Genomic DNA, 25437 nt, shown 5'->3' on the forward strand with positions numbered 1-25437 from the left:
GTTTATGTATTGTGTGGCATATGTGAGAGCATACCTATGATTAAAAATGTGTTGACATGAAAGACGTAATAGTGAGGGGTATGATTTAATACCAGAATGATTTATTGACAAGCCTGCTGTATCTGTCTGAGGATACACTAATCCCTCCTGACGCTTATGCATGCAGGTATTTTCCATTTCTTGAGTGTGGTACTGCATTCCAGATGAGTGAAGAAAACGCAATAATTACAGTCAGTCTGTGCAATAGTATTACTGAACTGGTACAACTACATAGTGAAACTTTTAAGCCTTCAGGTTTGAGACTTTAAGGAGCAAAACAACAAATAATATGCAACCCGTCTTCAAAGCAACAAGGAAACTGTGATGTTCAAGTGCTTTTGTATGTTTTACGGTTTAAAAAAACAACAATTTAAAAGCTTGGTGAATGAAACTGATTTTGAAAGGTCCTTAAATGGGATCCACCACAGGTATTCTCAGCAGGATGATTACCAAGCAGGTAAAGGGAGCAACTATCCCCTGGGCATTACACCCCCTTGGCCCCAAGCCTGTCAATTGTTTTTCTGGTAATGCTAAGTTATTGTACATCTGTTAAAGAATCAGCCTCACTAAAGAGCAATATCAATCAAGGAGGTATCTAATTCTGTGGACTTGTCTTGTGTAGTTCTGATAATAATTAATTATGGCAGTAATTGTGCTCACATGGTTCATATTTCTTTTAAAAATAAAGAGAGAGAGAGAGAGAGAGAGAGAGAGAGAGAGAGATCAGAAAAAAATGGCATGAGTCCCCAGGCCACACTTGAACCATGACGTTGCGGTTCATGGTTGGACCCCGGGGCAGCCCATATGGTGCTTATTTCTGAATAAAGTTAACTTTAATAAAATTATCATAAAGTGTCTGATACACCTGGGACCAGTTTTATTCCAGCGTAGAAGTATAGGCCATTGGTTGGGCTGGGGAAATACATAATGAAGCTTCCATGTATAGTCTACATTGTGCTTGGTGAAAACTTGGAGGTGCCAGGGTACATACGCACTGCACAGTGGCAGAGAGGAATGTCTGGAGGTCAATAGATGCTCAAGGCTATTTTAGGTTGTGATCTGGCCGTAAGAAAGATGTTAGTTTATTGTGTGTGTAGCCTACTAACAGCTTCAGTTTTGTCAATGAATATGGCATTTTCCGGCATCTTATTTGTCATCCATCAAGCGATTTTACTATAAAAACAACCCGTCAATCTGGGAATAAATAAATATATCTTATTTGGCAGTTGGCAGCCTCCCTACAAGGATTAGGGTGATATGCCGCTTGTGACCAGCAGGTGGCGGTGTCGCAGCGCTGCTGGCCAGTAAGTAGGTGCTGCTTCGTCTCCACTTTGTCCACGGCCGTGACGTATTTCCTGGGGCTTGTACGGACCACTCAGCGGTACACCAGAGGGGTATCATGACCATTTATAACCAGCAATTCACTCTTATCAATTTTTCAGCCGCTTCGCCGTGCCGTCGTCGGTCCTAACACCGCGGTCAGAGACAACAACAAGCCGGGTCGAGCAGGATGTAAACGGAAGCTGGTAAGTTGAGCGGATTGTAAGTTTCCCCGTCTGCACGAGCTTGTATTTTTGTAGTTTGGGCTGCGTGGTCGGCGAGTTTGCCTCTGGTACCACCGGGACCCTGACACCGGACGGGACAGGACCGCCCTGTTGTCTTGCCGATCCCGGTGGCTGTCAGTTTGTACGTGAAAGAACCGGGGATATCACACTCACTCACTCACGCCGAGGTGACGTCTACTGCGCCGCGTACGGTTTCTATGGTTGTTCCTGCGAGAGAGAGCGAGAGAAACGGAGTGTGCCGTTGGTGCTCCACACTGCTCGGTCGGAGTGAGTGAGTAGTAAAATGTGAGTTCGGAAATGTTCGCCAGGGGTGGATGAGAGGGGAGGGAAAGGGGGAGGCACCTGCGAGACGGAGCAGGTCAGCCTACCAGCGGTGTCAAGTTTTCGTTAATCACGACACTTTCAGACACATTTGTCAAGCCGAGGAGTCTTCTTCTTCTTCTTCTTCTTCTTCTTCTTCATCGGATCAGCTCCAGCCACCACATTATGACCCAGTGTTGTTGTCACGGACTTTAACGTGTGAGGTGAGTCAACCGACGGCTAACTCGCTCCTATCGGCGGATGTATTTAAACCTCTTAACTTTAGCTCACAGGCATTAAAGTGTCTGGCGTTACTAACAGGCCGGAGCGAGAGAGGTTTTCCTGTTAACTGCAGTTTAATGTCTCCTCCTCGTTGTTTACACATGCAGCAGCATACTTTTATTATTATTATACGAGCACTTGGATTCCCTCGGGACTGAACTTTGACACCAGGAGCAATCGGTGCAGAAGCCCAGCTGATGTTGTTGGGTCGGACCGTTGTGTTTGTCCTCTCCATCTGATGGAACTGGATTGATGTGAATACTGACTTTCTGTGAAAAGCATCGTTTCACAAGTGCAACTGAGCTCCAGCTCTTTAGTGTCACTGCCCTCCTTGTGTTGTCTGTGCTTCCTACGCCCAACACTGTAATTGTACCTCTCCAGTGATGCAACACGGAGCTGTTGATCATTATGGATGCACACTGAAACCAGGTTGTGTAGCCCCTTTGCATGTTAGATGTGCCAAATGCAAAGAAGGCATCTGAAATACTCAAAGCACCATGTTGTGATGGAGAGTATCAGGCCACTTGCTTGTATGGTGTGATAATATGTTTCAGTTGTTGTGAGCACGGCCTTGGCATCTATAGAAATGCACGTGCTGTCTTATCTCAGGAAAACTGAACTTAAAAAGGTAAAACTCTATTTAAGTGTAATAGAAAATATGTGTTAATGCTGACCGTCACTGCAGGAAGTCTGAAGAACAAGACAGATCGGGTCAAAACAAATGTAGGAAAAATGAAAATGACTATCAGACCACAGAGTTTTCTTTTTGTTGTTTGCAAGCACTTTAATTAGGCTAGCTGAGAGTGAACCCATTTCCCAGTTCCCATTATAAGAAATAAGTCTTACCTCGCAAAGATGATTGCGAATTAAATACTTTGAACAAATACCCTGTGATGATGTAATGTTTGGTCATGGTGACACACTTTTAAAACACTGAAACTAGTTTCCAGGTGTACATGTTTATTAAATAAAGAGCAAAATGGTGAAATCCTACACCATCGGAGAGGTAAAAATACAGTGTTATTAAAAGCCTTCATTCAGCAGGGCGAATGAGGTGTTATATGAAACTCAAAGGTATTTTCTGCTTCTTTACATCCAGAATAAAGGCTTTCATACTCATTGTGTCAGGATATGGAGTTCTACAGTTCTTCCTCTCCAGAGGTGTTCACTTTCACCATTTTGTTTCCTGTTTTCCCCCTTTTTTTTACTGTGAGCACCTCCAGACTTCCAACAGCGGTCCCACAGCTCTCACAGCGCTGTTGTTTTTGTTAATATTTGAATTAACAACACATTGAATCTAATTCAAACGCCGAAGTAGAAATGTTTAAATATCACAACTCTCGCTTTATATTCAGCTTGTAGTGAAAGCTGTCTGTCGGCCTGAGGCTCCATCCAACAAGTACAAAGAGGAAAAAAATGTCTGTCTTCCTGTTTGCCTAAATCTCTGATAGCTATCTTTTTGAAAACCGTAGAATATGAATCTCCACATGGTATTCATCACTCGAGTTGAACATCTAAAATACTCGTCGCAAAGACAGAATCCATATCTAGAGTCTCTTTGTGAAACAAGCTCCTGTCTTGTAAACACGTAGAATGTTCGAGAATGGAAGATTTAAAACATTTAAGACTCTTAACTTATACATGTAGAGAAAGTCATCTTATAAGCCTGTGATGCAAGCTCTGAAGATGCTTTTCATTTAAATTCAGATAACACTTAAACCGTAAGCACTCATTTGAGAATAAACAAGGAAAACATGTAAAACCTAATTTGGAAACCAGAACAGCAAACAATGGAAACATTTAAAGTGCACTCTTTGTGATAATAATGGTCTGAATGTTGGATTACTGCATCTAACTCCACTAAAGACCGTGTCTTGTAAAATAGAGGCTTTGTGGAGTGTTAGCCCAGCTGTAAAAGACTTTGTAATTAAGGGTAGTGCTAATTGAACACGAGTACCTCCACATAGTATCCTGGATAGTTTCTCTGAATAATAGCCAGTAGTCTGCTGCCTGTGTAACACGGTGTGTTGCTGCAATAAATCCAGTTCTACTGTTCAGAAAACCTCCGTACATCACAATTTACAAACTGAGGTTACGATGTATTTTGCAGTATTTAGCTGCAAATGCGATGTGATTTTAAGTGTTGTTTATGGCATGTTGAACTAACCGAATGTCATCATGATTATTACTGTCTCTTCATCACACACACACACACACACACACACACACAGACACAGACACAGACACAGACACAGACACAGACACACAGACACAGAGCTTGTTTGTATTAGATCTCTGTGGGCCATCTGAGTGTTCCTGCACTGACATATTGATTTCATGTGTCACAATGACTGAATATCCAATGATTCTAAGAAATGTGATAATGAGTAAAGGGTCATATGCAGACATCATTTTTATCTCATTAAAATGTGAATAATAAACTGATGAGCTGTAAACTTGAGTTCGGTAATGAGGCTGGTATCATCCTGTTTGGGTTTAATGATACTTGGCTAATTATAATGTTGTGTATTTTCTTCTGTTATATTATCACCGTCTGGTCTCATTTACTGTAGTAACACTGAAGATCACTCGCAGCGCGACGCTCCAGAACACAGTAAAGTAGTTTGGCAGTTGCTGCTCCGCGGCGTGTGGTTCTCACGCTGACGTTAAACACACCGATTGGCTGAGCGCCCTGATGAGGTCACAGCCGTCGGTGCTTTAAAAGTCAGCGTGTGCCTGCAAATCAAATCTTCACCCTCTGTTCACCTGTTGCATCAAAGGACCAAGGACAGCGTCGAGTGAGTTGTGCCAGCAGATTTATCTCCCGCTGTCTTTATTTAGCTTGTTTTATCATTTCCCAACGTGTTTTAATTTAAATATGATTGAAACGTAAACAATTATTGGCTTGAATATGCCAGTTTGTCCTCAATTTTATAGAAACTGAACAGATGATGCAACAATTAAACATGTAATTAATGTTGGGAGTGGATCCTTGCTACTTAATTTCGGCTGATTTGTTTGTGTTTTGAAGAGGCTTAACTAAACAGGATGGAAGAATTAAAAAGGTGGTGGAGGGATTTGGGTTTTACTGAAGGTTTGCACGTTAGAAACGGCTCTACTTTGAGAGACACTTACGGCACCTGATTTGTTCTGCTTTATTTGTTAACATGTTGCTTGTTTATATATATGTATCTGTTAGCTGTTATCCAGGTATTTATGAAATGAACATTAGCAGCTTGTCGTACCGACTCACAGCCAGGCGGACCTGTAAAGTCCATCATGGAGACATGTACTTGTTACTTACCACACGGTCATCAAGTCGTGTCAGTTTTGAGTTGTCTTTTTCACTTTATGCCACCAAACATTTTGATCTGTTCCTCTACATGTATGGGAGGGTTCAGTGGGTTTATATATTGATTTTAATTACCACTAATCAAACAGGGCTTCTTTATATGAAACATGTGAGGGCTGTCTGCAATGTAATAACGGTGTAATAAATGATAAATGGCATTAATACAATTTAGATCTACACTGCCTGTATTTGTTTAAAAAGAAGCCAGAAAGATATTATTTTAGTGTAGCAAGAGTAATTCTCACAGAAAGACCATTTATAACTTGGTCATGAATGCTTTATGACTGAAATGTTGCTTTTTAGTATACTTGAATTAGTGAAAGATGTATCAAAGCTGTGGGAAACTGTTAGTTGGTATTTAATTGTAAATGGAAGAGTAGTCCTTCTCCAACAAACAAAACGTATATCTTAAGTTGTATATGTAGTACAAATACCTGTAAATGTGTAATTAAATGAAATAAAGTTCCTTATTCATGTTTTACGTGATGATTGAGGAATTTATGACCCAAAAGTGTCCTTTACAGCTAGAAATAAAACGGTGAACAGATGCTCTTTTGAAAAGGTTTGTGAATTTATGTCTGGGGTTTAAAGTGTATTTAGTCTAATAAAATATAAACCGGTGACAAAATGAGCAATTATTTTTAATGATGAATGTCCCAGCTACCTCTAAACTCATTATTCTTGCTTCACAACAAACTGTTCAGGGGACATTTGGGGAGCTTGTGTGGCGTAATGACACAGTGAGTTAAATCTGAGTATTTTTTGTTCATCGCGTGGCCGGTTGATGTATCGTCCCTGGTGATGAGAAACCCTGTCCCATAGATTGGAATCAGGAGAATAAATGCGACTGCAAACAATAGCAGACGCAGAATAGGAGCGCTGTATTCAGTCAACTCGGGGCTTACAATAGAGTTATTACTGAGGATAATAGTCTCAACAGACTGAAGGTACTGCTGACCCGTCTGGCTTGAAACAACAGTAAGGAGGCAAAATTGTACCTCAACCTTTACACCATGAGCGCTGGCTTCTGGAGCCAAACTCGTATGATGGATTGCTTTTGTCTGATTCATAAGATTGTGTTTTTAGAAGTTTGGGTTTTCCTACAGCTTGTCGATTACGCATGACTCAGCAAGCTGCAAAGAAATACCCACGCTCAAATCAAGGTATTTAATGCTGGAGTCAAACATTTTTCCCCTGACACTTTTAAGTGTCTATGTTCTCTCGTTGGCCGCAGCCATTCAGTGGCTGTCTCCGGCATTTAAGCTCCACTGTTGAGTGGCCACTTCAGCTCGGAGTGAGACCGGTTCTGCTGTGATCCCTCGGCATCCAGGGCGTAGTCTGGCTTTTCCAGCCACACTTCTCACCTCTGCAGGCAAACCCAGTACACCTTAGCATTTTTCTTTCGTAAGCTTCATCTACCGGATCCTCCCACGGGACCGTACACGCCAAATTCTGCTTGTGTGTGTGTGTGTGTGTGTGTGTGTGTGTGTGTGTGTGTGAGACCACAACACGAGGCCCGGCCTTGGTGCCCCGCTCACTGCTTCCTGTGGGATTATCAGATGCCTGTACTTAGCTGGGCTGTACGTCTGGTTCAAACTGCTGTCGGTGTGGCTGTTATTCCTCACGAACAAAACGGATTCAGATGTTATTTAATGTGTTTTGTCTTTTATTTCGACATGTCAGTCAGTATTCAGTACATCTTAAAATCTGGAAACAGTCACTCCCAGTTCATTCCCCCTATTACTGTTTATTCAAATATTGAAGCAACTATAGTGAGCAGAACAAAACCTTACGTTTGGACCAAGTGTTTTTTGTTCGGTCTCTTGTGAATTGTTTCCCTCTTGGATCTTGACCTGTCCAGGGTTTACAGTCTTCTCTTGGGTTTCAGTTTTACAATCACAAGAAATGACCGTCGTCTCTTCCTTTGTTTGCTGTCAGGTGAGCAGTGACTGCCCCCTCCCCTTCTTTGACTCTCCTCCGTGCACCTGCATGCACCGTCGGCAGCCCCGGCCCGTCGGAGAGACGCCGTGCTCAGAGACTGTGCTTCATTAGGAGAACCCATGGCTTCTGGCCCTCCGTGTCCCTCTGTAGGCCGCAGGCTCCGGCTGCTGGAGTTGCTACTCGGGCCTCTGCTGGTCTTGCTGGTTTCTGGGCTGGATCCAGCACTGGGTCAGAAGGTCTACACCAACACATGGGCTGTCCACATACCTGGAGGTCAGGAGGAAGCTCAGCAAATTGCCAGTAAACATGGGTTCATCAATCACGGACATGTAAGTAATATGATTTTTGTTTTTCCTGTCCTGCATTTGCATCGATATAATGTTTAGATATGAGAAAGCGCTTAAGAACAGGGGTGATACAGGAGCCTTATGTGGAAAATAAAACTACATTTTGACCAGGCAAACATAGGACGCATCGGCCTCCTGAAAGGTGGCATAAAAGGCGAGTTTGCTGCTATTAGACAGTGTGCATAATATCTGACTTCTTCATTTTTGTGTTATTATATCCCATCAATGTCCAGATGTGCTGTTATTTAAGAGGTTCATTTTATTGTAGTTTCCTGTTGTCTCAGCTGTCAGAGAGCATGATACAGTAGGAGCATGGCTTCTCTTTTTCCATCCAAAGACAAAACACTAAAATCTTTTAAAAGTATTTATAAATCCTGATCTTATTTCTCTGTGTAGTCAGCTGCAGTGAAGCCCAATATTCAACCTGTTGTGTGACTGTAGATGTGATCACTAAACAGCTTGTCACTTCGTCGTTGTAATAAAAAAAAAGAGCTTTTACAGCTCATTGAGTTTGAACATTGTTTCATGACAGTGGTGTTGCAAGAAGCAGGATGCCTTTGTACCAATGCACTGATCAAACGCATATGTCACAACAATAGATGTTTTTCCATCCTGGTTGTTTGCTTGTTTCTGAACCGGTTATGACAATAGTCTAAAGCCACACAGCCACAACTACAACTACGTCTCCAGCTGGGAACGGATTCAAAGACTACTGAACCCTACAAAGGCTACACAGATTTATGTTTTGTTTGTGTTTTATGTATTGATGTGGATCACACAGATACTGATATTGAAAAGATTCAGCTTTTTGTAGTATAGACTGTTCTATTTAAACACAGCAGAGAGAGTTTGAGGTGATTCTTTGAGGTAAACTTCACTTGAGCCGTGGGCGTACACTCAAATCTAGTGCTCTCACTCTCACTCTCACTCTCACTCCAGGCACAGCACTTTATTTTCCGGTTTAAAAATCATACAGTTCAGACGTATTTCAAATAATCGTAGTCACATCGACACCGACTGGATTAAAACGGTTGAAATTCCCAAACACCAGGCCTGAATGATTTTATCTCCTGACTGAAGAGTTTGGGCTAAAACTGTTTCAGTGAAGTCTTCCTTCCTGGTTTAATTCCACAGTCTCAGCACTTTTCCGTGTTCTGCTTTGCACCATATGGTCTTACTGGTCATGACCAGGAATGTTATTTGCGCTCTGAATCACAGCATGCAGACTAATGAGTAATCCTAGACACTTTAATCCTTAAACTATGTATTGCCCGTGGACAGTGAGGACTCAACACACAGCAATTACACCCGTGTTCTTGCAGAACTGCGTCCTGGATACGAGAAGCGGTGTGGTTTGGACAGTCTCAGCAAGTTGCTTTAAAACCATTTAATGATACTTTGAGGGAAGGAAAATGGGCTAATGTTTCTGACCAGTGCTAGTTTGACGAGCTAGCCTCGATACAGCGTTCAAGATGGAGAAATGGCAGAGCAGGGGCCTGTCTCGCGGAGCAGGGGCCTGTCTCGCGGAGCAGGCTTCATAAAGTTAGCTGGATAAATGCTGTGTAAAACCTTGAACTCTCTCAAATGCGGCAGGGCAACAGCGTCAACCAGAGAGGACTGTGAAGTACAATATACAGACATACCAAGTTTGGGCAAACAAAGTCTTCTTTGTCAACCAACCACTACTGAATACTCTTCCTATTGGAGAGCACTAATTCACTTTAAACACAAGCTTAAAAGATGGATTAAAGCAAACCAACTCATTTTTTTAATACATATATATGCTAATTTCGTAATGTATTTATGTCTCATTGTGCTGTATTTAGTTGTACTGTAGTGCTTGATGAAGCGCTGTATTGATAACATTAGCTATTATTATACTCATTTGTAATAACTTCCCCAGGGACTACAGGTGAAAATGAGCTCATTAGCTAACTCTTTATATTGAGGTGGAAGCTAAAATGTCACTCGCTGTGCACTGCCCCTTTTTGTAAATGAATACAATATGTTCACAAATGACATATGTTCTGATGTGCGTGTGTTACGCTGCTGGCGCCAAATGAAAAAGTAATTTTGAAGAATCAAACAGAAATTCCTGAGACGGATCTCTTTTCGTTGCGAGAGGAAAGAACCATTTTGTGCACGGGCAAGTTATTCCTCTACTTGAGAAGGTCTCTGTGGTGTTGAGATTCAGTTTCAAAATGAATTCATCAACTTGAGTTATTATTCTGAATGTATTCTCAAACGTGAATGTTTTGAGGGTTTCTTTAATCCTCACTTATGACTAGTTGAAGACGTCACCGTGATGAGCATTTTCTACCATTTTCTTCCGTCGTAGACCAACCAATCACTGATTGTTTGAGAAAATACTCGACAGATTCACGGATAACGAAATCAATTGTTGGTTGCAGCCGTAATTAAGTTGACCTCTTTAGACGCAGGCTTCAGGAGGCTTTCTCTTGGACACATGCAGTATAAGAACTGGCAACATCACATGGCCATGATAGACCTCAGAATAAATGACATGAAACAGTCGCATCTGTTCGGCCGTCGGCATGTTATTGATGCATTCTTTCTGCTCATTAACTTTGAAAGGTGAGGTGTAACCACGAGTGAGGACAAAAATAAACGATGCTCGTGACTGCATTCCAGTACGTCACTGGTTAAAATGAAGCCTCTAGAGCTGGGAACAAACAAATCTGTTAAGGTTGTTTTGCCTACAGCTGTGGGGGGGGGGGGGTCCTGAGATCTCCGTCTGGCTCTGCTGGTGTGTGCAGGTGTTGGCATTAGGCGGCAGTGCTTGAGGGGAGGATCAGAGACCACAGATGGGCAGGTTTTACCGCTCTGATGATGGTTGTTTTTATCCGCCTTCGCTCGCCCCACTCACACTACCATACCCTCTGTACCCTAAACATGTCACTTTGTTTAATCCACCATCATGACACGTGCAGCATGTTGTCATGATGGTGCAGACACACGGTCGTGTGTTACCCCATACAATGCTCATTTTGAGTAGATCATTTTCGAACGTGATTTTGCTTATTGCTGATACAATGCAGATTTAATGTAACGTAAATGCTGTTTTACTGCTGTGTGATATGTGTCTTTATCTGCTTGAATTATGCTTTGGGCTGCACCTTAATGATTATTTTCATTATAGATTAATTGTTTTGTTTTTATAATGTCATAAATGCCCATCAGTCAACAATCAAAATCTTAAAGATGCTAAACTTTACGATGATCTAAAGATGATGAAAAGCAGTAACGCTTCATCGTTTTTACTTGAAACGTGACCCGATATTCGATTATCCCAATAGTTGGCATCTAATATTTTTGTCAATTGACTAATTGTTTCAGCTTGCCACAATTCATACACATTAATGAATTTATTTAAGTTAACTCATTGCTGCCCTCGAGATGCTTTCCTTCTATTCAGAGACTCAGTAAACTAGTTGTATTCAACAGTTTCGTGTGGTTTCTCCGTATTTGTCTGCTGGTGGCAGCAGCAGTAGTAATGGCTGTTTTTCAGTCAGATTTGCTGTGACCTGAAAGTAATTGGTTGGATTGAAATGGAAGACAGAAAACTGGCTAGTCATCCGGCTGATGTAATGCATCTGTCCGTCCTTGTTGATGCGAGTTCTTTACGGTTGGTTTGGTGTGTCGGGGGCCAAAGCAAAAGTCACTTGGAAGTCTCTTCCTTCTGCTGTCACTACTCATCAATCAAGACCAGCTAGCCAGTGTGACAGCGGGGTTGGTCGTTTGTCAAAGAGGAAACTTTAAAGCAACATTTTCTGACAGCAGCAAATCATGTAAAACCCTGATGCACCAACTGTCTCAGTAGAGTTACACCCCCTCTCTGCTCCATCCCGTACTCGGTTGGCATTAGAATTCCTCCCTTTTCTCTCTTTGCAATAGGTGACGCCAGTCAAGAATATAAATATGAATGTACTTGAAATGAACCGGACTATCTGTTTTAAAAGTAATGGGGTGCCGTGACCAAGTGGTGTGCAAATGGGTTGCAGTCAGTTTGACTCGACTTGTACATTATAGGGCCATTTCAGAACAAGGGGAATAATTAAAACTAAGTTAAAGTAATAAAATGAAGAAAAGGCTGACTCACACTGTGCTAAATGGGTATTAACTGCCAGCTTGCTTCTCTGGATGGTTATTTTACATTTTAAAGACCTTTTTTGCCCACATCATCAGGCTTGCTCTGCAGTTTGTTTTCCGGGGCAACTCACATTTTGGTGCTACGTCTGGTTCAATTGCGCCTCCACCGCCGTTATTTAAATAAATGGGATTAGAGGGACTGTTATTAGTAGTAAGGAGTGATTTGATAAGGAGGACTGACTCAAGTTAAATACTTCTTAAGAATCATTATAGTGCAGTTTGTGAAATGGATCAAACAGCCACAAGATCAAAGGATTCATTTGAAACTAAATCAGTTGGTTTTTTACGGCTACAACAAAAGCAGCCCTTTGTTATTTGATCTGTTCACATCGACTGCTGGTTTAACGGCGAGATGGATTCTTTTTGTGTTTTTTGTGTTTTTTTTTTTTAGGTCAGTCATGTGTTTTGAAACATTGTGCCTCTCTGTCTGTGGCCTCAGGCTTTCACCATCTCGTCCATCTCGTATGCAGCTCATGAAAGTTCCCTTACTGAAGATGACGCACTGGGTCTGAATATTTAACTTGCTCTTTGCAATGTTTCGGGACGACTTTATGGCCTTACCTTGTGTTGCGCAACTTACAGCCTTTGGATTCATTGTATTAATCTTGTTTAAAAATTAACCGATGACATTACCGCGTTATTATTGTTGAGAACTAAAACTTCAAAATCACATTCAAAACAACTTTTAAATTGTGCTTGAGTGATTTCGTCTTAGTTGTTAACATCGTCGATGGAAGTCTACCTGCACAGAGCCTGTGTCATGAGGAAGTGTTGTATAAGAAGTGTCGACGGCACCATTTCGAAGAAAGTGTTTTTGTTTCCTGCTTCCTCCTCCTGGAATATGAAACCGGTTACTATTGTTCACTCATGAAAAAACTAAAATAGTCTTACACTTACGTGACACTATGTTTAGAGGATGCAAAATAAATCTCTTATTTTCTTTGATTATTCTTAACCAGAGGTGGAGGAAGAAATGTGAATAAATACCTCAAAGAAATGTGTATGCAAGTCCTCTATTACGACTCTCACTTCAAAGTAAAATGGAGCACTTCTCAGAAGCGTGTCACTTCCCTTCTTGTGAGCAGTGGTTTCTGTTACTCGTGTTGGATAAAACCGTCCGTGTTCATATTTAGAGGCCAAGTGCCTTCAAAGCTCGTACTGCTGGTCCCCCCCCCCCCAACCCCCCCTCCCCTCCCCAGGGCTTTGCATGTAAGGGAGGATTGTGTTTGGCATACTGTGCCCCCACTGTACTCCGTGGCACCATCTTGGCCTATTTTCCCTCCTGTCTGAAATGGTTAGACCCTTTTTATGAAGGTTATTAATATTCTGTTCAGCACAAGATTAAAGAAGGAGCCAAAGAGACGGATATTATCTGTAGTTCTGATGAAGGCTCTCTCCTATCTGTAACTCATGTCAACGCACTGAACTTAAAGGAAACCTCTGTCAGAACTTTAATGTAGCCCACAACAAAAAGAAAAGTAGTTAAAGAAATGGCGGAGGGTTGAACTTCTAATCTCTTCCTTCCACATTTGATTGGGTTTCCCATATGTCTTCACTTTAAATGAAAAGTCTTTTCCCCATAGGGCTGGCAAAATCAGATATTTAATATCCACATAATGTGACATCATATGCATGTGACTTTTTGAGCTTTTTAGATCATATTTCCATGCAAAAACATTTGATTAAATAATTCACTCAGACATGTTGGTAGACTGATACACACCATTTGACCAGACGGTTACAGTCAGTATGCCATTGTGCATCTTTCCAAGAAAAAAAACATTTAAAACTATATTTAAAAATAAATAAATCTAAAATCCCCAAAAATATCAAGTCTCATATCAATATAATTTACCTAGACCAACTTTTCTGTCGCAGTTGATTTGAATTTCAATGTCCAAATGTACATTTAGATGGACTTTGGTTAAACTATGCTAAGCTAAGCTGCTCCACAACGACTGCAACTCGGTACTCGGTGAGCAGCAGGAGTTCTTCGACTGATTGACTTCCAAGTTTTCTGTTTGTCCTTCTCTCAGAAATTACAGCAGCTGTTATTCTGTGTCATATTATATTTGTCGTAACATGAGTACATAGAAGTCACACCCCATTGGCATGAGGGATGTCTCTATTTATTTATCCATTAACCTGTGTTGTCGGCATTGGACGGTTCCATTAGTTGTATAGCTCGGATAAATAATGCGGTTTGTATGCAGTTTGCGTAGCAAGGTGGAGGCGTGTTTTGTTGACTTAAGACGATTCATCCTTGTTGATACATGGAACTGTTTGGTGACTTGGAACCTGAAATAATTACTTTGTGAATGTAACAAAAGGTTGTTGAATCTCTGGTCTCGCTACTCTGTTACGAAGTTGTCGCTTCTTATCTGGCCTCCAAAAATTGCTAATCGTTTAAGGTCTCTACTGTGGAGACATTATTGAGTAAACTGCAACCCCTCAATTTCGAGGCTCTGCTAATCTGTTAGTCCTGCTCTGCCTGATAAGGGTTAGATTATTTTTCAGCCTTCTCTCGGATGAAACTTCATTGCAAAGTACAACCAGACTGTATTGGGAAAACACCAGAGATGAGAGGCTGAAGGTATGGAGTCCATAATTGGACTCTGGAGAAGTGAAGCAATCAACTGCGGGGAAAAGGGGGGGGTTGAAGAAATTTGCTGGAAAATCTTCTGACAAGATATGATTGGAGAAGAAGCTGCCTGCTGAGTGCTGAAATGAGCTGCTCTGCATGATTTGTTCAATCCCACACAGGTGTTTCCTCTTGTTTCGTGCTGCATTGCCACCGTGTCATCTGCCACGAAGCTAGACTCGCCAACGCCTGCACGAAGCACTTTTCTGTGCTTCTCAACCTAACTTTAGCCCCCTAACAAGATGCTTTCATCCAACTTCATCTAACTGTACCAAAGTGTGAAATTAACTTTTGAAAATGTCACAAAGACTGACTTATGTATGTTTTTTTTCCAGCAGCTGCATTGAGGTGAATAATAAGGTTCCCTCAACAAAAGCAGGCGTTCCATTTAAATACGCCCACATGAAAAATGAAAATAGCCTTTCTGGAATTAATTATTATTGTGAGGGTGATTGTTAATTTATGCCAGCTAACATTTGCAATACTTTATGCTCTGATGGCGATAAAAGATGTATTTTCCGATATTCTAATGTAAACGCACAAAGAGCCATAACTGGGAAAGCACAGCCCATTTAATGTATCTGGGACATGTGGAGGACCGATGATTTAGAGTCAGCTGTTAGAGCGAACGTCACTAAATCATTGTGAATATGACGAATACCTTTTCATCTTCACACGGTAAACACTAAAAGAAGGCTCACACATGTAGTGTAAATGTCACACACACCTGGACAGAAACCAGCTTTTGAAACGGCATCACTGTTTCTATTCATCCAGGATATGTTACTATACCCTGAGGGCCTTTCCAGGGTCCTTGAGTCAAACACACCAGCTATATAGATTGCCACCTCTAAATATTTTATTATGCTTAAGCATGTTCTGTAAGCTGGTTTACTTTCAATATCTTCATCAATCTTTAATGTACTGTGGCTGTGGCCTACTTTAGCCAATGAGAGCTGATGGCTCTAGCGGAGTGTGCAGCTCTATAGAGCCGGTGTAGCGTGTCCCTTTAGAGACCCGGGCTGCTTTGAAGTGCAGTAACGATAACGCTGCAAACACAGTCAGAATAGTTGGACGTGGGCCCTTGTTTGGTGCCGACCAATTAAGAGGCTGGACTTTTTTTTTTATCCAGGGAGGGATCGCTTCTCATCTCGCTGTGGTTGATGATCAGCAGAGTTGCTCATCTCTCTCTTTGGTCTCTCTGCCTTTGGTGCTTGTGTTGCTGTCAATGAGAGAGCCTCCTTTTATTCCTCGCTCCGGCCTCTCGCTCACTAAGCAGACCTAGATCTCACTTCATCTCGGTGCCAGCTGCTCTTCTTTGGAAGTTAATGAACTGCAGAGATTGCCTTATCCTGTTTGCTCTACCGGAGACTTCTGTATTGAGAGGACTTTGGAGCCGATGTACCCAAAATTAAATCCTAAACCATTACCCCATCACAAATCAATCTTGCTGATACCGTGTATTAGAATACTTTTTGGATCATCTAAAATGTATGCATTGGGAAAGTACCCTTTCACTTTGATTTATCTTTTTTATATTCGGAACAAACCTTGTTAAACCCTGTCAGCAAACGTAGATGTTGCGTTCTCCTACTTTGCATTGTAATGCAGTATGTAGTGGAAATCTTTGTAAATAGTTCAAAGGTGCCCATTTTTAAAACTCATGCCTCCACACGGATCTCAATAGGGCATCGACTGAGCCAGCGGCTCGCACCTTATGATGCAACAATGGAAACAGTGCTGACGGAGCTAACCGTGTTCACCTGAGGGGGGGGGGGTGTTATCTGCTGTAAACGCCTCATGGGCGCAGTGCAGAGCGGGGGCCGTGAGCTAACCAGTGGGGCACGCTCGCATGCACAGAAAAGCTCGTGCTGCCGACCCGGCTATGTCAACAAAGCACAGAGAAGCTCAGATTACAACACACACACACACAGGGAGAGTGGCTTCATTCATCCACTATATCTTTACATAGATAATAGGTGTTTCATCCTATATTAATGCTTTGAATAATGTATAGAAAACCTTTTAAGTAGATAAAAATATGACATTGCATTTCAGAAATCCAATAACTACCCGAGGTGAACCTGAATTTCCCATATATTATGTAAGGCACTGCGGTATTTACACTGTAGTGGTATTCTCAGGAAACTTTGCTCGTGATTGTGGCGTCTCATCAACCTCTTTGTTTTTGAAGCAGCTCATAAATTGGCCACAATCTCCAGAGAGCAAGATTTTCTTTCTTTTGTGAGAGGCTCAGCTCCAAGTTGATCTGACATATGATAATGGAACTGGTCCTGAAAGACATGCGTGTCACATTTCACAAGATGAGTGTATTAATGTGATTCAGTCGCAGCAAGCTTTGTAAAACTGGAGCTAAAAGAGGAATAAAAACAGAGCGGTGAACTTCAGTCTGTCTTTCTGTCATCCATCAGTCGCAGCTTCTTGGAGTCACGGAGCAAAATAGAGTCACGCCTACGCACTTCATACTGCTGCAAAGCAAGTTGGGAAACCAGAGAATTGTCTTTGCTCCATTTGATCCACCTTTAACCGGGTTATTTTTGTGCATAGAAGATTGAGGGGAAGAGCTACCAGTCTGATCTTATGCCCTGAACCCTCCAGATGTTATGATATAAGGGATTTCTGAACATCCTTTTTAGGTATTTTACTAAGCAGCATGCAGGTAGCTGACTTTTGTAGTCTTTAGTTACTATATGTGTAGACACTGTACATTCTGTTTACCGCCCAAAAGTTAGGATAACAGTATCTGATGAAAATGGCCCGAAACATTTGTTGTCTCATCTCTGTTTGTCACCACTGATGACATTCTGTTACCTCATATGTGTTTATCTTTTTACATCAAGTAAATAATCAAAAGGTCACCGCAGGGCAAACCAATAATTGCTATCGTGTCAAAAAACTGCCCCACAGTGATATCACGAAAGGCCATCATTGCACAAATCGGTGTTCCCGGAGACTTCCTGAGGATGACATACATATATCTGGCTCCACTCGTTCTCCTTAACAAAACTTCACCCTGTAGAGAAAGATGGGGGGGGGGGGGGGAAACAACAAGCTGGTCAGCAGGAGGCCGTCCCCAGCCTAGAGCAAAGGAGTGAACACCCATATTGCCGGGGGTCCTGGGAACTGCAGCAGCAAAGGCCCAGCAGCACTCAGTCATTATTCTGCTCCCCCACAGAGGCGCGATGGGGGCTGGGATGGAGCAGAACCACACACAGGTCACAGGGGCTGTAACAAGAGCCAGATGTTCTGAGGGAAAATACACGGACACGCATCTCTCTCTGGCCTTTATTCAATACGCTCACATGTACGCACACGCACACACGGAGAAGGTTGAGGTATTTCAAGAATGTCGGCACTGAAATGGAAATAAATACCTTTTTTAAGAGTCGTATGTGATACTAGTCGTAGTTAGAATAATAGCAGTGGGCTGTAGTTTTTGATCATCACATTTCTGCTCTGAAAATCAAAAGTAACAATCATTTCAACCGAACAAGCAACCTCTTGTGGGTTAAGTATCTGCTTGTTAAATGTATTATACCTGTTGTGTAGCTTACGCGCATAAACTGCAGGGGAGTTGTCCTCTGCTGTTGTGATAAACCGTTGATAGCAAACGAGTATAGCGGAAACGGAAAAGTAAAAGATTCATCGTTTCACTTGTTTTTCAAGCAGAAAAACAGCCTATGCAACCTCTCAAATGTGTGTATTTGCTACTGTTCTTTGTCATACATCACTGGGGACATAATGTTTTTAATTACTATTTGTTTGGTAAAATGCCACATTTGCAGATGTCACCTTGGACTCTGGGACGTTTTAATGGACATGTTTCACTCTTTCATACGTCATAGACTCAAAGAGTAATTGAATAAGCAAAAGAATGAGTGGTAGATTAATTAATCTATAAAGAAAATATTTGTTAAATTTAGTCCCAAAGTTTAGTAATTTACAAAGCAGCAGTTGTTAGGTTCAAGGAACCTCTAGACTGTGGGGAAACCGCATGTAATAGCAGTTCAGACCGACAGTGTGTGCTTTATTTTATAAGCTAGTGGTTCAGTTACAGCAAGCCGTCTTCAGAAGGTTAAAATCTAAATCTAGCGTACTCTTGCTGATTTTGCAACAAGAAAATCATTCAATCAAAACTATCGCATTCAAGATCTTTTTACAACAAGAGGTAAGACAGATGTAGATAAAGTGTGAGCTTAAGGGTGCTAACAATGGAGCCGTGTGAAGCAGCATACTGGAGTCCTGGTGGTCTGTAGGTTCAGTTCTGTACAGCGACCTTTCGTTACATGACAATACGCTTTTATTCAACTATTAAACAAAAGCAAAATGCATAACAAGAGCAAGGAAAAGCCAAAAAATAGCCCAAATCTTCACGATATCTCGATAATGATAAATATCTCGTCGTAGCAGGTTTTCTGGGAGGGCAATAGAATAAATTGGCTCGCGTGAATTCTTGACAAATGCAGTAGATTGTTGTGAAGAAACAAATACTAAAATAAGGTTAAACTTTTAAACGTAAGGTCCTGAGCTTCCTGGCGGGACTAAGAGTCGACATCTGTGTGAGGAAATGAACACATCCCTTCACAGAAAGGAAGCCGTTTCACGGGGCCGTTAAACAATGAACCTACCCATCTGCTCTGGTGGCCACGTGATAAACGTCTGGTGGTGCTGCGGCTTCCTCAAGTGAATGTGCTGTTGCTGAAAACCAGGATGTTTGCGTCATGAATTTACATATGTTAGTCCTTCATGGTTTCCCTTTAAGTTTAATATGAAGGTCTAGCAGAAATGTCTTAGCTCAGGGGCCCAACAGAGAAAGTTAGATTGTTAAGTCGTTTGCATCTGATCTGGTATCTCATGCCATGGAGTAACGAGGACAGGACGCTCCAGTCTTTAATCAGCCACCCTCCTCATGGTGTCCACATGCTGGCAGACACATGCACACGATGTGACCCGGGAGGAGGGAGCATCTGTTTGTGGTGCAATTTAAAACAGGCTTTGATCTGATAAGCCTTTTTACAATGAAAACAATGAGGTGAACATTTTAAAAGGAGCCTAATGGAGAATTCAGTGTGGGAGGAAAGCGGCATATTTTTATTTTTATTTTTTATGACTGCTGCAAGTGATTTTTTTTCTTTGTAACAGGACTCCTGCTAAGTTGTAACAGATCTGCAGTTTTTGAGCCGTTTGGTTGTGCTGCAGTGTAGCAGAGATGCTGGAGTTAGATTTCAGATCAGGTGTCCGTATCACTTATAGAGCTAGTTGAGCTACACATGACAGGAAAGACAGGTTTCTATGCCAGAGGATTCTGGGTTTGTGTTGCTGGAGCGTTGCATTTTAAATAGTGAACGATAATTATACTGTTATTCCTTATTGTGATGTACATGATGTACAAATACACTTGTAGTACGTTTTGTGTGCCTGCCAGTACACTTTGGTCTTTGCACTGTGGTTAAGTTCTAATCTAAGGAACGTCTAGTTTCTCTCATCGGTTTTATCTTTTTCTGTTTTGGCCTGAATGACCTCAAAATGCAGATACAGGAGCTTTTGTTAACGTGCTTTAAAATATATCTTTGGCACAAAGTGTTTGCTAAGAATATCAAACAAATGTGTTTGTTCTCTCTCTCATGCACCTTTTTAAAATTCATTTTGCAGAGCTTTTCAGCTCTTCCAATCACGCGCCAGGCTGTTTCCTCCTCGCAGCACTGCACTCTGAGTAGGTGCTTATTTGTTTTTGAATGTTTCCAGTAATGTTTTGGTAATCTGCCAACTTGGCAGAAATGGTTCCAAAATTCGCTAGAGGTATTTTTTTCTTTTGATATCCTTTGGAGAAGGGAGTTTTTGGTCGTGCAGGATGTTATATCATCTGTTTTATTGATGTGACAGTCGGGTCTATCTGTGTTCTTCAGGTTCTATGAAAGTCCTTGATGTCGGGTAGTGTGAGCTCGACAGTCGAGCGACACGGGCTCAGAAACGCCCACTTCTTTCTCCGTCAACTATCCATGTTGCAAAGGACGTGGAATTTATCATGTCGGTGTACAGTATTAGTTGATGGTGCGTGTGCCTTTGAGTGTTCATGAATATTTTATTGCTGATGTTAGCTATGCATCAATGAGTTACAGTCCACCCCCCCCCCCCCCCCCACCTCATCAGATGTTTGCGAAATTGAATCCCTGGTGCCGACTATTGAAGACGGAGCTCTTCTTCTTTATTGTGTGTGATGATTTTGCTGACTGAAGCCGGGCTGACTGAATTAGATTCCTGATGCAGTCGATTTCTAACTGTGGGGGTTTGTTGTCACATTGGGCACGATACTCTCTCTCTCTCTCTCTCTCTCTCTGTGTGTGTGTGTGTGTGTGTGTGTGTGTGTGTGTGTGTGTCAACTTATCATTTCACAAATGACTTGTTTTCAACAGACCAAAACCCAAAGATATTCGGTGCTCAGCGATATAACATTGGAAAGCACATATTAGCATTTTGTCTTTATATAGCGAATGACTTACACTATTAATCGATTGTCAACGGGCCCCTTAATGCCTGTATACCTCCTCCAACTCTGTGTGATTTCATTGAATTTTGCAAGGCGTTCATACTTGTGTGTTTTTAGAACAAATAACCTTTTTAGGCAACATTAATTTACGTTCTTCTGGACACTTCTCCCCATAAAGCTGGCTTTATTGCTCTGCATTTCAATTATCCATAAATTATGATCCAAATAAATGTTATCGTACGCAGGCAATGTACTAGAGCCGATGTTGAAATTGGCTCAGGAGTGAACTGCCATACAACCGCCTCTCTCGACTTGCCATATTTAACACAATATACAGGAAACCAACTGCACAGGAAGCTCTGAAGAGGCTGTTTTGTGAGGAGTGTCCATCTGCTTGGATGCGTTTCTCTGAAGGCTGCTCCAGTTCATGGAATGTTACCAATGTTTTGGATACTGTGGTGGTATAGCTGGTGAGCCTCAGTGACTCTCTCGTTCCCAGGGCTTGAGTCCAGATGTACACTGCTGTGGCACAGTGGAGAGACTCCACCTTCCCGGTTTCCCCTGAGAGTCTGCTGCCGCCATTCATTGACTTTTCTAATATGCAAAGTAAGCCAGGAGAACTGCAATTATGGTGCTTTGGAAAGAGCTGAGTCCTGTGCTGACTTGAGTTTTGAGGGAGCTTTCCCAACAAGTGGCTTCAAGTGTTTAGTCCACAGAAAACAGCCAGCCTCCCACTGCTTCCCAGACCTATAATACTAGCTGTTTATGAAAGAATCTCGCTCTCTCCCTCAACACACACAACACGGCCTGGAGCCTTTTATTATCCTTATTTTGGTACCAGGTCGGCATGTTCGTCTATTTGGGGACTGTCCCAACTCACAGCGACCCTGAGAGACTGGTGTTTCCTTAGGTTACAGGAATCATGCATTGTTTCACAACACTTAGAGAGAAATGAAGGGCAACCATAAACTACAGTTTGCCATTGCTCATTCCGCTCTAGTAAATTTACGGAAAGAAACCTATTTATCCCAAAAACGGATGAATATGGAAATGATTCAAATTCATTACAAATATCTGAAGGCTGAAAACGTTTTACAGATGTGGCTTGAAAATCAGACGGATCCTCATCAGAGATTTAGAGAATTTCCACAGGACGGAGTATCATGTCGTTGATATTGTTGTCAGACTCTAGGGAACCGTTGCGGCTGGCCTTCCTGTCATTGTCCCGGCCACCATGCTGCAGCAGCAGCAGCATGGTGGTTTGGGCAGAATGATGAATCCAGCAGTTTTGGCAGCTGGTCACAGTCGTGTTCCGAGCTTCAGACTGGACCGGACTATTTCAAGAGAAAGGAATGCTCCCCTTCGTGGAGTAGTGTGACCTGAAATGCCACAATACTGGATGAGTCAGTGGGGTAAACAGTTGGTTGACTAAACATGCTTTTTTTGTTATTTCAAAATCATTTAAAAGTTTTGAGCCAACAAGGAAAGGCTTAATATTTAACTCTCTTTAATGATTTTATTGTGGATACATTTTGGTGTGTCACTATGGGCAGTGGGGGAATGTAACTAAGTACTAAGTACTAAGTGTAACTCAATCAACCACTGTACTGAGGTACAAATTTCACGTACATGTACTTAACTTAAATATTTCCATTTCATGACACGTTACACATGCACTCCACTACCTATCAGAAGGAAATATTGTGCTTTTGAATCCACTGTAGTTAATAGTGACTTTACAAATTAAAATACTACATACAAAACATGAAGAACTTTTAAGATGTGATTCTTTGCTAAAAAATGTACTTCCTAGTAGGGCAGGGCAATATGGCCAACATCTATCTCGATATAGGTCATTTCAATAACAATATCACAATATAGCATATTTTCTGGTAATTGGATGAATCAATAGTCAATAACCACAAGGTAAAGCCTAGTTTTGTTTTGTTTGAATTAAATACTTGACAAATGAAATTTCCTCATTTTATTAAGATCTTTAGTCCAAAATGATCCGCTTTTTGGAGAAATTTGAGTCACTATGTGCTTGTTTTTACAACTGGATAACATAATTGTGTTTCACGATATCTGTATATATACATGATTCCATTGAAAGATGATTAATTATCACATAAAATTGTCACCCAGCACTACTTCCTCGTAGTATATATAATTAGAGTTTATGTTATTTGTTAGATGATGATTCGTAGTCAATTATCAAAGAAATAATCAGTGAATGTTTTGATGACTGATCGTTTTTTCGTGGCATATGCTGGGAATTACTTGATGCCACCAAACCCTATGAACTGATGACACTGGTGTGAAATGTCGTACAGTAAAGTTAACAGCAGAGTGAGGGAGCTGTCAATCATCAGTTTGCACACGCTACCACGGTCTTGAGAAGAGAGCTACTCAGGCAACATGAGTGGTAACAGCTGTGTGGGTGGTCCATGGGTGTGGAGGGACCTGGACGGGAGCTCTGCTATAGATGCCTACTGCGGGGGTTTTGATTTATGGTTCAGAGTCAGATTTCACCCTTTGTCTTCTCCACCGCAATGCTGGACGCATGTATTGTATGTGATCAGGCCCCGTTGTGCTTTAATAACATCCCCCACAGTAACTGAGTTTACTGTACGTTCATTTACTTTGTGATGTAGAGCAATGGTGGTTACATCTGGATAACTTTTACATCGTCTCATCACTGAATAGGAGACGACTGCAATCGTTGTGTTTACGTCCCTTCATTCACTGTAATACAAACAACTGTGTGTGTTCTGCTTCAATGTACAGCTTTGGACTGAAGCAGTGTATTGTGATATGATGTTGTGATGTAATTGCACAGCGGAGTTTTAGATTTAGAGTTTTTTTTTATTTTTATTTGCGCGTCTCTATAGTGGGTTGATGCTGGGATCTTAACTCCCTTTGGAAGTGTCCACATGACGAAATGATGGCGTCGTAAGGTCACCGCCAGTACCCAGTCATTGTGTTCTGCTTGGCTGCGTTGTTTTCACTCTCGCCTGCTGTGAGTGAGATTGAGGAAGAGGTGGAGATGGAGACTGGCTGGCTGGATGTCTGCATGCTCAAACAACGTGGACCCATCCAACAATACAGGTGTGTCGGCCATGCCGAGCTCTTCTGTGGCCATCTTTACCAGTGTCCCCTTTAGACCTGTGCCAAACACACTTGAGACTTTCCTCGTGTTAATGCAAGTGGTTTTGTCCTTTTTCAAGGTGCGTTTGACATCGTATCAAACAGCCAGACTATAAAGAACAGAACACGAGCACAGAGGAAGGATTCAGTTACCAAACGTTCATTGTGCTTGCCAGCACAATGAACGTTGGCTTGCGTTGGCTGTCAGACACTTCAGTGACGACAACAACCAAACAGTGCAGTAAATCCACAATGCAGAAAATGACGAAACAGCTGGGAAAAATCAACATCTGTGCATTTTAATTGATCAAATCCGGTCAAGCACACAGTCGCTCCCAAACTATAAATTCATTACCTGTGCTCACTTTTATGACAACTTCAGTTTTTCTCTAAAACGGATGTCTCCAAAGATTGTTGGAGTGAAATATTCACCAACAAGACAATTAGCTCAGAGGTACACACGTAGCATGCATGTTGAAAAGGCCTGTGGTCTGACGTTGAAGTTAGACAATTGAGCGAGGTGGACACTGTGGTCACAATTGCTTTTGGTAATTCATCTTGCATGCACAGCTCCTTCCCCACTCATGTTACCTGAACTGTGTCGACATTGGACTTGATTGTGATGTTTTCTTGTGCCAGGATCACACATAAGCAACACGCTGCTTAATGTCTCTACACTACGATGGATATTATCTTTATGCTGGACCCAGCGCAGCTTCATTTGACAGGGAGCTGTAATAAAGGCAGCCATGTCGTATGAATGTAATGTGCCTTGACAGGGCAGTGACTTTTCATTCTCATAATGTAGATGAGAGCAGAGTTGTTGTGCTCCACGCTGCTGTCTATTATGAATAATTCTGTGTCGTAACTGGATTCAACATATCTTTCCCCGATTGCTGAATTATTTGGTTGGAAGAGCTCATTTGTTCATAGTGCCTAGGGAATGGAAATTCTGAATAATTTTGTTGATCGACACTCGCCCGCATAAATGAACACATCAATTCCAGATAAGGAGGAACAAAGCGTTGCAGTGTGTACGGCAGTAGCTGGACCCAGTTTGCTTGTGACTACTATGTTGTTTTGCTTTCATTAGATTAGCGAAAGATAGGGTAAATAAACCGTGATGACTCATTGAAAAGCTCAAT

The 25437-nt window shown here is 41.8% G+C and overlaps 1 protein-coding gene across 2 annotated transcripts in view; it reads left to right on the plus strand.

Annotated features, from left to right (window-relative positions):
• Nucleotides 1-1396: 1396 nt before the first annotated feature.
• Nucleotides 1397-25437, plus strand: part of furina (furin (paired basic amino acid cleaving enzyme) a) — a 77231-nt gene continuing 53190 nt past the window's right edge. The window contains exons 1-2 of one of the 2 annotated variants that reach the window (XM_076109857.1): nt 1397-1565; nt 7477-7808. In XM_076109857.1, the coding sequence (XP_075965972.1) occupies nt 7599-7808 (210 nt within the window). In that variant the 5' untranslated portion in view covers nt 1397-1565; nt 7477-7598. Of the gene's footprint in view, nt 1566-1945; nt 2129-7476; nt 7809-25437 lie in introns of those variants that run through there. The other variant, XM_076109858.1, reaches the window with a different exon arrangement.

The sequence above is a fragment of the Anarhichas minor genome, unplaced genomic scaffold (assembly GCF_050575085.1).
Source record: "Anarhichas minor isolate MPS153535 unplaced genomic scaffold, ASM5057508v1 ptg000042l, whole genome shotgun sequence".
Lineage (NCBI taxonomy): Eukaryota > Metazoa > Chordata > Actinopteri > Perciformes > Anarhichadidae > Anarhichas > Anarhichas minor.